This window comes from Bidens hawaiensis, unplaced genomic scaffold (assembly GCF_021521415.1).
Source record: "Bidens hawaiensis isolate Kalapana, Puna unplaced genomic scaffold, B.hawaiensis_p1.1 tig00025356_1, whole genome shotgun sequence".
NCBI lineage: Eukaryota > Viridiplantae > Streptophyta > Magnoliopsida > Asterales > Asteraceae > Bidens > Bidens hawaiensis.
The window spans coordinates 6,804-18,693 of record NW_027494040.1 but is presented as its reverse complement, the minus strand read 5'-3'; the positions used below and the strand labels follow the sequence as shown (position 1 = coordinate 18,693).

At 38.7% G+C, this 11,890-nt stretch overlaps 1 protein-coding gene across 1 annotated transcript; it reads right to left on the bottom strand.

Moving 5' to 3' along the window:
• Positions 1 to 7,048: 7,048 nt before the first annotated feature.
• Positions 7,049 to 9,129, bottom strand: LOC143571352 (patatin-like protein 6). Its single transcript, XM_077056794.1, has 2 exons — positions 8,160 to 9,129; positions 7,049 to 7,735 (listed from the first exon to the last, which is right to left on the bottom strand). Exons 1-2 carry the CDS (start codon positions 9,105 to 9,107, stop codon positions 7,388 to 7,390), a joined length of 1,296 nt encoding a protein of 431 aa, XP_076912909.1. The 5' UTR covers positions 9,108 to 9,129; the 3' UTR covers positions 7,049 to 7,387.
• Between the last annotated feature and the right edge of the window lie 2,761 nt (positions 9,130 to 11,890).

The following is an 11,890-nucleotide window of genomic DNA, read 5'->3' as shown; positions in this document are numbered from 1 at the left end:
CATCCAGTCTCCTAGAAATTTCTTCTACTTGACGTTGGAGATCTGTAATAATATCCTGGTGATTTTTGAAGATGGTATCATGCTTAACGAACATCTTTTGGGTATATGTAGCCATGTATTGGACCAACATCTTTTCTATCCTACCCATAGCAGCTACATCCTCATCAGAAAGGCTTTTAGAAAATTGATCATAACACTGCTCTTGGTTTTGCTGAGGTTGCTGATACGAATTATCAAAATAATACGGAAAAGGTCCCTATGAAAAATTTTGCACCGGCTGCACAGAAGGGTTAGTACGATTATATGGACATGCACGAGTCATATGACAACCAGCGCATCTATAAAAAATAAAGCAAGAACCCTTGTATGGACAACCATAGTGTAAATGAGGATCACCACACGTATCACAATTAAGGTTACTGTAGTATGGACATTTAATAGTAAAGTGAGGTCCATTACAAATTTCACACATAAATTACAAGAATCTAAACAAGCAAAAGACACGGACAATTAGACACCTACGACTCAAAGCAAAAAAAAATTAAAAAAAATAAAAAAAATTAAAAAATAAAAAAATAATAATAAATAAATAAATAAACACGTAAATATCTAATTAACTAAAACTCAAAAGCAAAAACACAATAGGACGTATATAGCAAGTAAGTACAATCAAAACTAATAACGCAATCGCCAAGACTCCCCGGCAACGGCGCCAAAAACTTGATGTGCTAAAAGTAGTCAAATAAAAACACGCTAATCTAGAAACTAAGTAATAAATTCTAGACTCGTAAACTTAACTAAAACTATTAACCGGCAAGTGTATCGGTCGACTCTAGTACAGTTTAGTAAGTCCGGATATCGAACCCACAGACTCTTTAAATTACGTAAATTAACTAATTAGACTCGACTAACTGACACGACTATTTATTTTATATTATTAAAGGGGGTTTTAAAATAATTAAATATTAAACTAATAAATTAACTAATTAAGAAAAGACAATTAATAAAACACAAGAGATTAAAATTTGACTGACTCAGATGATGATGAAAAACCACCTAGTCTAGAATCTTAAAGTCTAAATCAAACAAAACAAATAATAATGAAAACATGGTGAAAATATAAGAAACGGGGAATCGAAGATGATAAAACCCGTAAAATCGAACGTGAACGTGTAGCTCTTCACTGGATGTTCTCTCGCCTTCAAAATCACCAACAAACGCGAAAGATGGCTCCAAAGTCTTTCCAAAATCGGCCAAGGGTTTCAGGTTATGTCAGGTTTAAGTTAAATGTGTTTAAATACCAAAACAAGGCCCGTCATTGAGCGAAAACGTAATTAATTAAGCCCAGTGTTGTCTAGGCGCCGCGCGGAGGGCATTTGGCCTTCCACCTTCGCGCGGCGCGGCGTGCTTCTCCATGGGGGCCAGTCGGACCGGCCCGATCTGACCGGTTCTCTGCTCTAGTTCTTCCTGACGCGTTCCAGATCTCCGTTTCGGCTCGTTTTAGCTCGTTTTTCGCCCTTTTTAATCACGATCAAATCCCGGAACCTACGACACACAAAAACGTTAGTAGTATACAAATCTTGACTAAAAACGAACAAAAAAAATTAAAATATTAAATAAAATAAACAAGGGATACATATATATTTAGCATTATATCAACTATCGTGCGTTAAACAAAGTCACAATCAAAAACCGATATCCACTCCCTCGTATCGATGACCTTTTCGACCAATTTCAAGGTGCTAGCTTCTTTTCTAAAATCGACCTTCGTTCCGGCTATCACCAACTCAAAGTCCAATCCAAAGACATTCCAAAGACTGCTTTTCGAACAAGGTATGGACATTATGAGTTCACGGTCATGCCGTTTGGACTTACTAATGCCCCGGCCGCGTTCATGGACATGATGAACCAAATGTGCAAGCCTTACTTGGATAAATTCGTTATCGTATTCATCGACGACATACTTATTTATTCTAAGTCAAAGGCCGATCATGAAGTCCATCTTCAAACGTTGCTTGAAATTCTTAGAACCGAGAAGTTGTATGCCAAGTTCTCAAAATGCGAGTTCTGGTTGCACGAGGTACAATTTCTTGCACATCATCAACGTCAACGGTATTTAAGTCGATCCCGCTAAAATTGAAGCTATCTCTAAGTGGGAAATCCCGAAGTCGCCAACCGAGATCCGAAGTTTCTTAGGTTTGTCCGGCTATTACCGTAGATTCATTGAAAATTTCTCTCGAATCGTCGTTCCCCTAACTTCCTTAACTCGTAAGAACATCAAGTATGAATGGGGAACGAAGCAACAAGAGGCGTTCGATATACTTAAACACAAGCTTACACAAGAACCGCACTGGCTTTGCCAGAAGGTATTGAAGATTTTGTGGTCTTTAGTGATGCGTCCCATTCTGGTTTGGGATGTGTACTAATGCAACGAAAGAAGGTAATCGCTTACGCCTCTCGTCAACTCAAAGTACACGAAAAGAACTATACGACTCACGATCTAGAGTTAGGCTCCATAATCTTTGCACTTAAGATATGGAGGCACTATCTCTATGGAGTAAGATTTACCGTGTACACTGATCATAAAAGCTTGAAACATATTTTTGATCAAAAAGAGCTTAACATGCGTCAACGGCGATGGATGGAAACGCTCAATGATTACGATTGTGAGATCGTTTACCATGAAGGCAAGGCCAACGTTGTGGCCGACACCTTAAGTCGCAAGGAACATGAGAAGCCTAAAAGAGTCCGAGCGTTGCGTTTAGAACTTCAAATTGATATTTTCAAATAAATCAAATCCGCGCAAACTCAAGCGATCAACGAAAACCAAATCTCCGAAGAAAAACGTAACGGCACCATTGACTCGCTAGTCAAGGGTGACAATGGTATCCTTAGACTTGGAAATAGGATTTGGGTACCAATCGTTGGAGGATTGCGTGAGAAAATCATAAACGAACCCATAAGTCCAAATATACGATGCATCCCAGAAGCGATAAAATGTACCATAATCTCAAAGCAAATTATTGGTGGAATGGGATGAAAAGGGATGTTTCTTCGCATGTTGCGAAATGTTTAACTTGTTTGAAAGTCAAGGCTGAACATCAAAGGCCTTCGGGACTGCTCCAGCAACCCGAACTTTCCGTATGGAAGTGGGAGTTAATAACTCTGGATTTCATTACAAAACTCCTGAAGACGACTCGACAACACAATGCTATTTGGGTGATTGTGGATCGATTAACAAAGTCCGCACACTTTATACCCATCAATGAGTCGTACTCAATGGATAAACTAGCGTGTATTTATGTGAACAATATCGTTGCCTTACATGGAGTACCGCTGTCCATAATTTCTGATCGAGACAGTCGCTTTACGTCTCATTTCTGGAAAAGTTTCCAACAAGCTCTCGGTACGAAGCTTAACCTTAGCACCGCCTATCATCCACAAACTGATGGGCAAAGCGAAAGGACAATCCAAACGTTGGAAGATATTCTCCGCGCATGTGTGATAGACTTAGGTGGAAGTTGGGATGACCACTTATCCCTAATGGAATTCTCGTATAACAATAGTTATCACACAAGCATTCAAACCGCACCATTTGAGGCGTTGTATGGAAGAAAGTGTATAACGCCCGTGTGTTGGTCTGAAACCGGAGACAATCAATTATCTGGACCCGAGATAGTCCAAGAAACCACCGAAAAATTTATTCAAATCCGAGAACAACTTAAGACGGCACGTGATCGCCAAAATATTTACGCCGATGTATGTCGTAAGCCGTTGGAATTCAAAGTTGGTGACAAAGTATTATTAAAAGTCTCGCCTTGGAAAGCCGTTGTTCGCTTCGGTAAGAAAGGAAAGTTGAGTCCTCAATTCGTTGGACCATTCGAGGTACTTGAACGAATCGGCACTGTTGCATACCGTTTGCGACTGCCCAAGGAAATGCAATGGATAAACGATGTATTCCATGTTTCGAATCCGCGTAAGTGTTTAACCGATGAATCGTTCGTTATGCCATTAAAATACGTTGAAATAAATGAAAACTTAAAATTCGTAGAACGTCCAATTCAAATTGAAGATTTGAAAACAAAGAAATTAAAAAGAAGAACGTTGAAAATTGTAAAAGTAAAATGGGACACGCGTAGAGGGCCTGAATATACATGGGAACTCGAATCTGAAATGAGAAAGAAATATCCCCACTTGTTCTTGTAAAGCAATCTCGAGGACGAGATTTATTTCAAGGTGGGGAGGATGTAACATCGTGAAAATTTCGAGTTCAAAAAGTAAACTTTCCAAAGAATAGGGACCAAAATTGCCAAATTCCAAAGTTGAGGGTTAATTATGAAAATTCTGATTTCCTGACCCATCGCTACGCGATGGATCAGAAGAGAGACCCATCGTGTACCGCGATGGGGTGTCAACACGTGGCACACCGTCTGCCACATGGCGACACGTGGTAGACCTACTATATGCGTCATCAGGGCTACGTCGCGGTACGCGACGGGTGCCCTGAAGGCGGTCACGTACCGCGATGGGCTTCCGAGTTTTGCCTATAAATAGCGACCAAGGGCACTTCATTTCCCCACACCAAATCTGCTCTCTCACTTCTCTCTAGTCTCTCTCTAGAAATTCCTCGATAAACATGCCATAATTCCTTGATTTGCGTACCCAGTCCCTTGATTTCCGTGTTGATGTTTTCTCGAAGTACGCGCCACCCTCCACCCACATACCAATAAGGGGTTTGTTGTTATGGCAATGAGTCTCGATAAGCGTGCCAACGAGTATTGAAGATTGGCGTTATCGTTTGACGACAAAGAAGATCAAGCGGCATTGGAGTACTACTCGAGTCCTTAGGGTTTCCGAAACGCCAACAAAGGTTAGGCGAAACGACAAATTAATATAATATAATGTTATATCAAAAGGCTTAAGCCTTAAGTCGAAGTTATACTCGATACCTCGATAAAAGATAAATAATCATAACAAAGAAATGTATTGTAAATATGTATATATATGTGTGTAAGTATATATACTCTTTGTTACGAAATTATTATTTCAGTAATAAAGAGTATTCTTAAATAATAAAAGAAAAAGAATACGTTTTTGGAGAAGAAGAAACGTCGGGTTTTTAATATAAACTAAAGGTTTATAATTACTTTTAAACAAAAGGTTTTGAAGTAAATGAGATATATGAACTAAAGGTTCATCGAGGTATAGAACAAGACTAAAGGTCTTAAGCCAGATTGTATATCCGACTAACAAATATTTATACTCATACTATAGGTGCAAGATAAAGAAGGGAAAGACCCTTGGACGGTGAGTGAAGCCGATCCTAAAGTGAAAAGGTGAATACGCCCCCAAACTTTTATAAACTTGTTTTAAATAAGTCAAACATGTATTATATGAAAATTGTTTAAAACCATTATAAATAAGGGTATAAACATAGCCCTCAGGCTGTGGTATTCGTGTGTCTGGATCCTTACATAGGTGGTACTACGCGGTGGGCACGCCGCACCACCCTTGGTCGTAGGACGCTCTCATGCAGGGAGTACGACCGTTGTGTATATTTACGGGTACTTAACTAAGTCGAACGCTGCGGTGTTTGCTGAGGTGACCTAGAGTAGAGGCTCAAGTTTATAATGTGTTATTTGACTTTGTTATTCCTAAGCCACGTTGGGCCGAGGCAGGCGTAGTCTCGAGGGGTAATAAAGTAAAAGAAATATTTTTGCGTCAGCGTGTTCACCAGCATTCGTTGCTGACGTATTTTATTAACATTTTGCAGGTGAACAAGTTTAGCGCTTGGAAATGTCGAAGTTCTATACTTTAATCTGATGGCTCGGATTTATTTTGTAAAACATTTAAAATAGATGGCTTGTAATTATAACAAGTTATGTTTTGTTAATGACTTAAATGGGTATTTTATAATCCCGTCTTTTGAATATATGTATATATTACATTTTGATCATTAAAGTTTTATAAGACTTCCGCTTACAAACGTAACTCTGATTTATATACAAAAGTGGTACCAACTATTGATCACACTCCTAGGCCTAAGATGGGGGTGTGAAAAGAAACATCAAGCAGAAACAAGTCTACAGAATCATCATTTTGAGGTTGAAACTTTTAATACGATTTTGGATATGCAAATTCAAGAACTTGAAAATAGATTTAGTAAGGTCTCAACCAGCTTGTTAGAAAATATGTCTGGCTTAAATTTTGAGATTCGTTTTCCAAGTTTGAAATATCTAAGTTAGTGGCATTTTCGGAAATGTATCAGAATGATTTTAGTAATGAAGAAAAAGGTGTATTTCGGGTGATCGTACGACATTTTATCACACTTTAAAGTAAGATGATAAATTTGAAAAATTGGGTGAATGTGTGACATTGCTCGTGTAATGGTGGAAACCGGAAAGTACACAACTTTTCCTTTGGCTTATCAAATATTAAAGTTAGCATTGGTTTTACCGATTACAATTGCAACCATTGAAATATGTTTTTTCTAAATGAAGCTTATCAATATGGGTTTACGTAAGAGAATGCGTGTTGAGCATTTGAACAATGCTTTAACTTTTTTAGTCGAAAGAGAGTCGTTCGATAAGTTTAAGAACATGATGTAATGGCTCGATTTCAAGCTTTCAAATACCGAATTAGAGATATTTGCAACTTATGTATCATGTTCTATTTTTGTTCCGTTTACATTATATAAAATACGACCCAAAAAAAATTGAATGTTACCCATAAAATTTATGTCTAGATCCGCCGCCACTGCACACGTGACATTTTTACGTTCTCATTATCAAGTTCTTTATTCGTATGTTATTGTTACTTTGATATCTATAAGGATATACGTTTTCCCAGCAAAGTAGGCATCTTGATCAATCATAATTTTTTTGAACGACATGATAAATCATAAATGAGATCAATTTTTAATAGTTTAGGTTCGCTTCACCTAATTCTCTATCTTGGTTGGTTGATCGTGCTTTTAATCATATGTACTTGGTAGTACTTAGTACAATAGTGTTCTCGTGATGTGCCTAATTTTAGGACATCTTAGCCTGCTAGTAATTAAGGTGAATGGTGATTTTACCTACTTAAATTTTTGACATCATAAAAAAGCATAATAATTTCTAAAAAATGCCACCTCAGATAAAATATTTCCACTCAAATCTCTAATACTAAATCCACACCCTAACATACATTGCAATTGCTCGGGATCCAACTAAATTCTTCTAATACAAATCATCAAGTCTTTCTATATACACAATTAAAAAACTATCAATCATAACATTGTACCCTAAATGCAAACCAGAAGATAATTAATCTTCCTTATGGGTGTTTTAACCCCGCTTTCCTCCACAGCATACGGTTCACTTTTGAATCATACCAAATTTGAAAACTAATTTGAAGATGTGACGGATAAGGTTGTGGCAGAGGATGTCCTTGGCGAGGACGATGTAGTTGTCTGCCTTAACACTACCGTGGGTAATATATTCAACTTCCGCCTTTCAGTTTCCTTAACGATTTCCTCAGCGAAAAGCTCCAACTTATCAAGATTTGTTTTGTTGCACTTCTTTCCTTGAAACAACACTGACTCAACGTTCATTCGTCTCAACATTTGTTCGGCCAACTTAAGGACATTTTGTTCTTTTCCTTTGTTTGAATCCACAAAACCTTTGTTACCTTGAATACGACCATAGTTGCTAGCTCGAGATTGCCCAAATGCCATTGATACCGCTTGATCAACCTATAGACATCATACAAAAACCATAATTATCCAATTATTTTTATTTGAATAGGGCTAAAATAGTCTTTTAGCTTTACTTGTCATTCAATTTTGTAGCTTCTAAAATCTAAATACAATAATGACAATAAACCCCCTACCGACGGTATCAACAATAGTTGTCGTGGTCCCATTACGGTAGTTGCAATAATAGTGTGTCACCTAAAATATTATTTAACTAAATTTTTAATATTAAATACTTAATTAATATTTTAACTAATCTACACTTTTACTTATTTTATTTGAGTTTTAACGTCAGAAAAATGCATGGAATTTTCAGAAAATGACACATTTATTATTTACGGATTGATATTTATGTACGATTTAATTTTTTTCAACGGTGATGACTTATTCAAGATGTATGATATAATTTAATAAATTTTCTTACCGTATCAGAAACTGTTTCTCCAACGATCTTAACCAATGCCGTTCTCGACGGCGTCTGATTCCCAGCGACGCCATACCCGGGTTCTCCGTTACCTAACGACACTACAAGCAAGTCCTCAACGCCGTTACAAAACGGAAACTCTTGCTTATTATTAAGCACATGTGTAATCGCCATAGCCGTCGGATTATTCATCGCTAGCTCCCCTGTAACTGCCGAGATCCTCGTCCTCCGGTCCACCGACACCGTCTCAACGGGCCCACCAGCCACCGTGGCAGCACACACGTCACTCATCTTGAAATCACAACCGTCCATTTCAACAGCATCCGCACGAGAAAACACAAAAGGCGCCCCGGTAGTAAGATCGTAACATGGGATCAAAACTGCTTTAAATGTATCTTTCAAAGTCAAATCCCCAAATGTCCGACGGAATATTTTCCCACCCGTCGCCGGAGACCCGAAAACCCGCCGGAATATTCCTTGTTTCGAAACCCTTGACATTTTATTCCCTTTTTCCGCCACGAGCCGCAGGGCGTCGGCAGCGGTGAACAAGGGTTGACCGTCTTTTCCTCTGGTGAAGAGCAACGCCGCCAGTACGCCGCCGACGCCGGAGCCGGTGACGACGTCGAAGAAGTCGGAAATGCGAGCATCTTGAACTCCAGACTTCCGACGGAGGAATGATTCAAGGTGTACGATTGACGTGGCGGCGAGTGCTCCGTCGGTGGCGCCACCGCCGTCGATTGAAAGGATTCTGACTTTTCCGGTGACGTGTCTGCCGGACTTCAGTTCTTCCATCGGAACAGCAACTGTGTCTTTAGTGGGTGGACTATTAATATTATTAGTGTTGTTATTGTCGTAGCCGAATAAGAATTTGTTTTCGAGGATGGAGAAGATTTCTGAGGTGAGTTTGTCCATGTGAGAGTTGGAATCGATGAATGTAGGAGTTGCCATTAATGAGTATGAGAATTGGGATGAGTGAAGATGAAGATGAAGATGAAGAAGAAGGTGGTGAAATGGGTGGTTATTTATATAGAGAGTGGTACGGAGATGAGGTGGTCGTGCGTGTGTGTAAGGAAGGAAACGACAAAAGAGGGCCGTTGACGATTATTATTATTAGATTAAATTTGTAAAATAAGGGCGGGTGGAAAACATTTTATTATTGGTTGCCGCTGAGGGGTTTTGAATAGTGGCTTCTTCTTGCTTTTTGAGAAAATAAAAGGTTACACGTATTTTGAGACAATGTATACGTAAAAGAATAAAATTATGTTTGATACATGACGGAATTTAATGAAACTTAATCCAATTTCAATGTGCTTCCTACTAAGTAAGATTTTGATTCCAACAAATTTTACAAACCAAACACTTGAATAAATACAAATTTTGTTATATTAAATACAATTTTACTTTCATGATTTAAAGGAATCTTAAGTGCTTATTATTTTGCTAATAGTTTTACTATAAGTGAAATTATAAGGGCTATTTTGTTTGTTTGCTTAAAGTTATATATTTAGGTGATAAATCATTATTATTATTTTCATTTCAAAACATATCCATACAATATACTATGAAATATGAATAAATTTTCAGAAGATAAATGTTTTAATGTGGAGTAAAAAAAGAGGGTTTAAGAAAGTCAATAAGAAAACTAATTTTATATGGGTTGAAAAAAGAAAGTCAATAAGAAGACTTCATTTTATTAGTAGATGAAAAAAAACTCAGCCCAACAACACAACACACACACACACACACACACACACACACACACACACACACGAGGTATTCCCTCCGCTCAAACCAAAACCCTTATATGATTGTAATCATTTTATTTCTATTGACTCAATACACTAAAAATCATGAATATTAGATGTATAAAACTTGTGTAGTTAAACTATAAGGTTGTGTGTTGTACAAGGCTTCATCGTGTAACATCTGCCCCGATCCGACCCGACCCGACCCAGGTATCCGTTTCTCCGACCCGATCTCTTTCTTTTATGATTTAATATTTATTTATACTTATATTTTACTTTTAATAATAATAATATATTTTCCTTCCCGCCTCTTTCTCTCTCTTTCTTTCCGCCGTCCCGTCCCTCTCCTCTCTTTCCGCCTTCTTTTCCCTCTTGTCGCCGTCCCGCCCTTACGCCTTGTTTCCCTCTTTTTCTTCTAACTCTTTGCTTGTCCTTTGTTCCTTCCCGCCAAAGGTTGTCTGCGCAGCTCCACGCGCCAGACCCCTTACAAGGAATCCTGCGTGAAGACCACCTGTTTCAGCGATACGCGAGACGAACTCTTCTCGCAGCGCGCTAAGAATTGTAATTCTTCTCGCAGCGCGCTAAGAATTGTAATTCTTCTCGCAGCGCGCTAAGAACGGTAGTTCTTCCCGCGACGCGCTAAGGATTGTAGTTCTTCTCGCAGCGCGCTAAGAATCGTAGTTCATCCCTCGACGCGCGAAGAATTATAGTTCTTCCCGCGGCGCGCTAGGAATTTTAGTTCCTCCCCGCGGCGCGCTAAGAAATGTGATTCTTCCCGCGGCGCGCTTAGAAATGTAGTTCTTTCCCGCGACGCGTTAAGGTTGGTTCTGTCTGCCTTCACGCTCGCGCTCTCTTGACCTTCTGTGTCTGCCTTCGCGCTCGAGCCTTCTCGCGCTAAACCCTTTGAGTTTTCTTCTGTTTAATCTAGCCGTTTGCTTTTGTGTTGTCTTATCTTTTGTGCTGTTGACCTAATCTGCTTTATGTCTGAAAAGTTACTTTCGGCGCAGCATGCGCACCAACCCCATTGGTTGGCAGAAAAAGTGACTGACATTATCTTTTGAGATCTGCTTTTGCCATGCTTGACCAGTACCTTTAACTGACCTGCCCATGCCTTTTTACTGTTCCCTGTCAGCTTTTTCTCTTTTTCCCTGCTGCCATATCTTTTGATATCTTTTGCTTTTGGAATCTTTTACTTTTTGAGATCTTTTCCCCTTTTTCTAGGGATTGTGTTCCCTAGGGTTTCTCTATAAATAATAGTATTATTTTTCCTAACACTACACACACAAAACACTTAATCTCTCCTGTTCTCCTTGCTCTCTCTGCCGCCTCCCTCTCTGCCTCCGTCTTCCTCCCTGTTCTGTCCTGCTCTTCCGGTAATATATATATATTATATATAATAATTTACTTATTAATTATGCTAACTTATAATCAAGACTTAAAACAGATCGTTAAAACAATAATCTTTAATTATAGGTTAACTTGTGCTTGTTTAAAGTTGGTTCTTGCTTTATCTTACACCGCATCGTTTATCAAGTGAGTAATCTCGTACCTAATCCCTTTTTGCTTTTAATGTTTTGGGATGTTCATGTGTTCATACAAACTTAGAGTCTTAAACTTGTTTATGAACTTTAGTCGCGCAGTATCCCATGTGTTGAGGACGTTTACTTGGCTGTTTATTTGTATGTGTGTATCATTAACCGCTTTGTTCGGCCTATTCCGCAGTTTTCATGGATCCATTAGATGAACACGGGAGACCTATCGTTTACGGTTTTCTTTGTTTACACTTGCACAGATGTTTTCTCGTTTTTGTGCTCAATTGGGAGCACGGATTGAACTATGAACTATGAGCTATGATCTATCTAGGCTTGATCACAATCTGATTGCACCCTTGTTAAACACCAGACATACACGTGTTGCGCGCAGATTTATTGTTATCTATGTATTGTATTAAACTTGATTTCTCACCAACACGCAAGTGTTTGACGT

Coding starts and splice junctions, on each gene's coding strand:
- LOC143571352 (XM_077056794.1), bottom strand. CDS start 9,107: ATGGCAACTCCTACATTCATCGATTCCAACTCTCACATGGACAAACTC. Junction 7,736..8,159: donor GAGAAACAGTTTCTGATACG/GTAAGAAAATTT, acceptor TGATGTCTATAG/GTTGATCAAGCGGTATCAAT.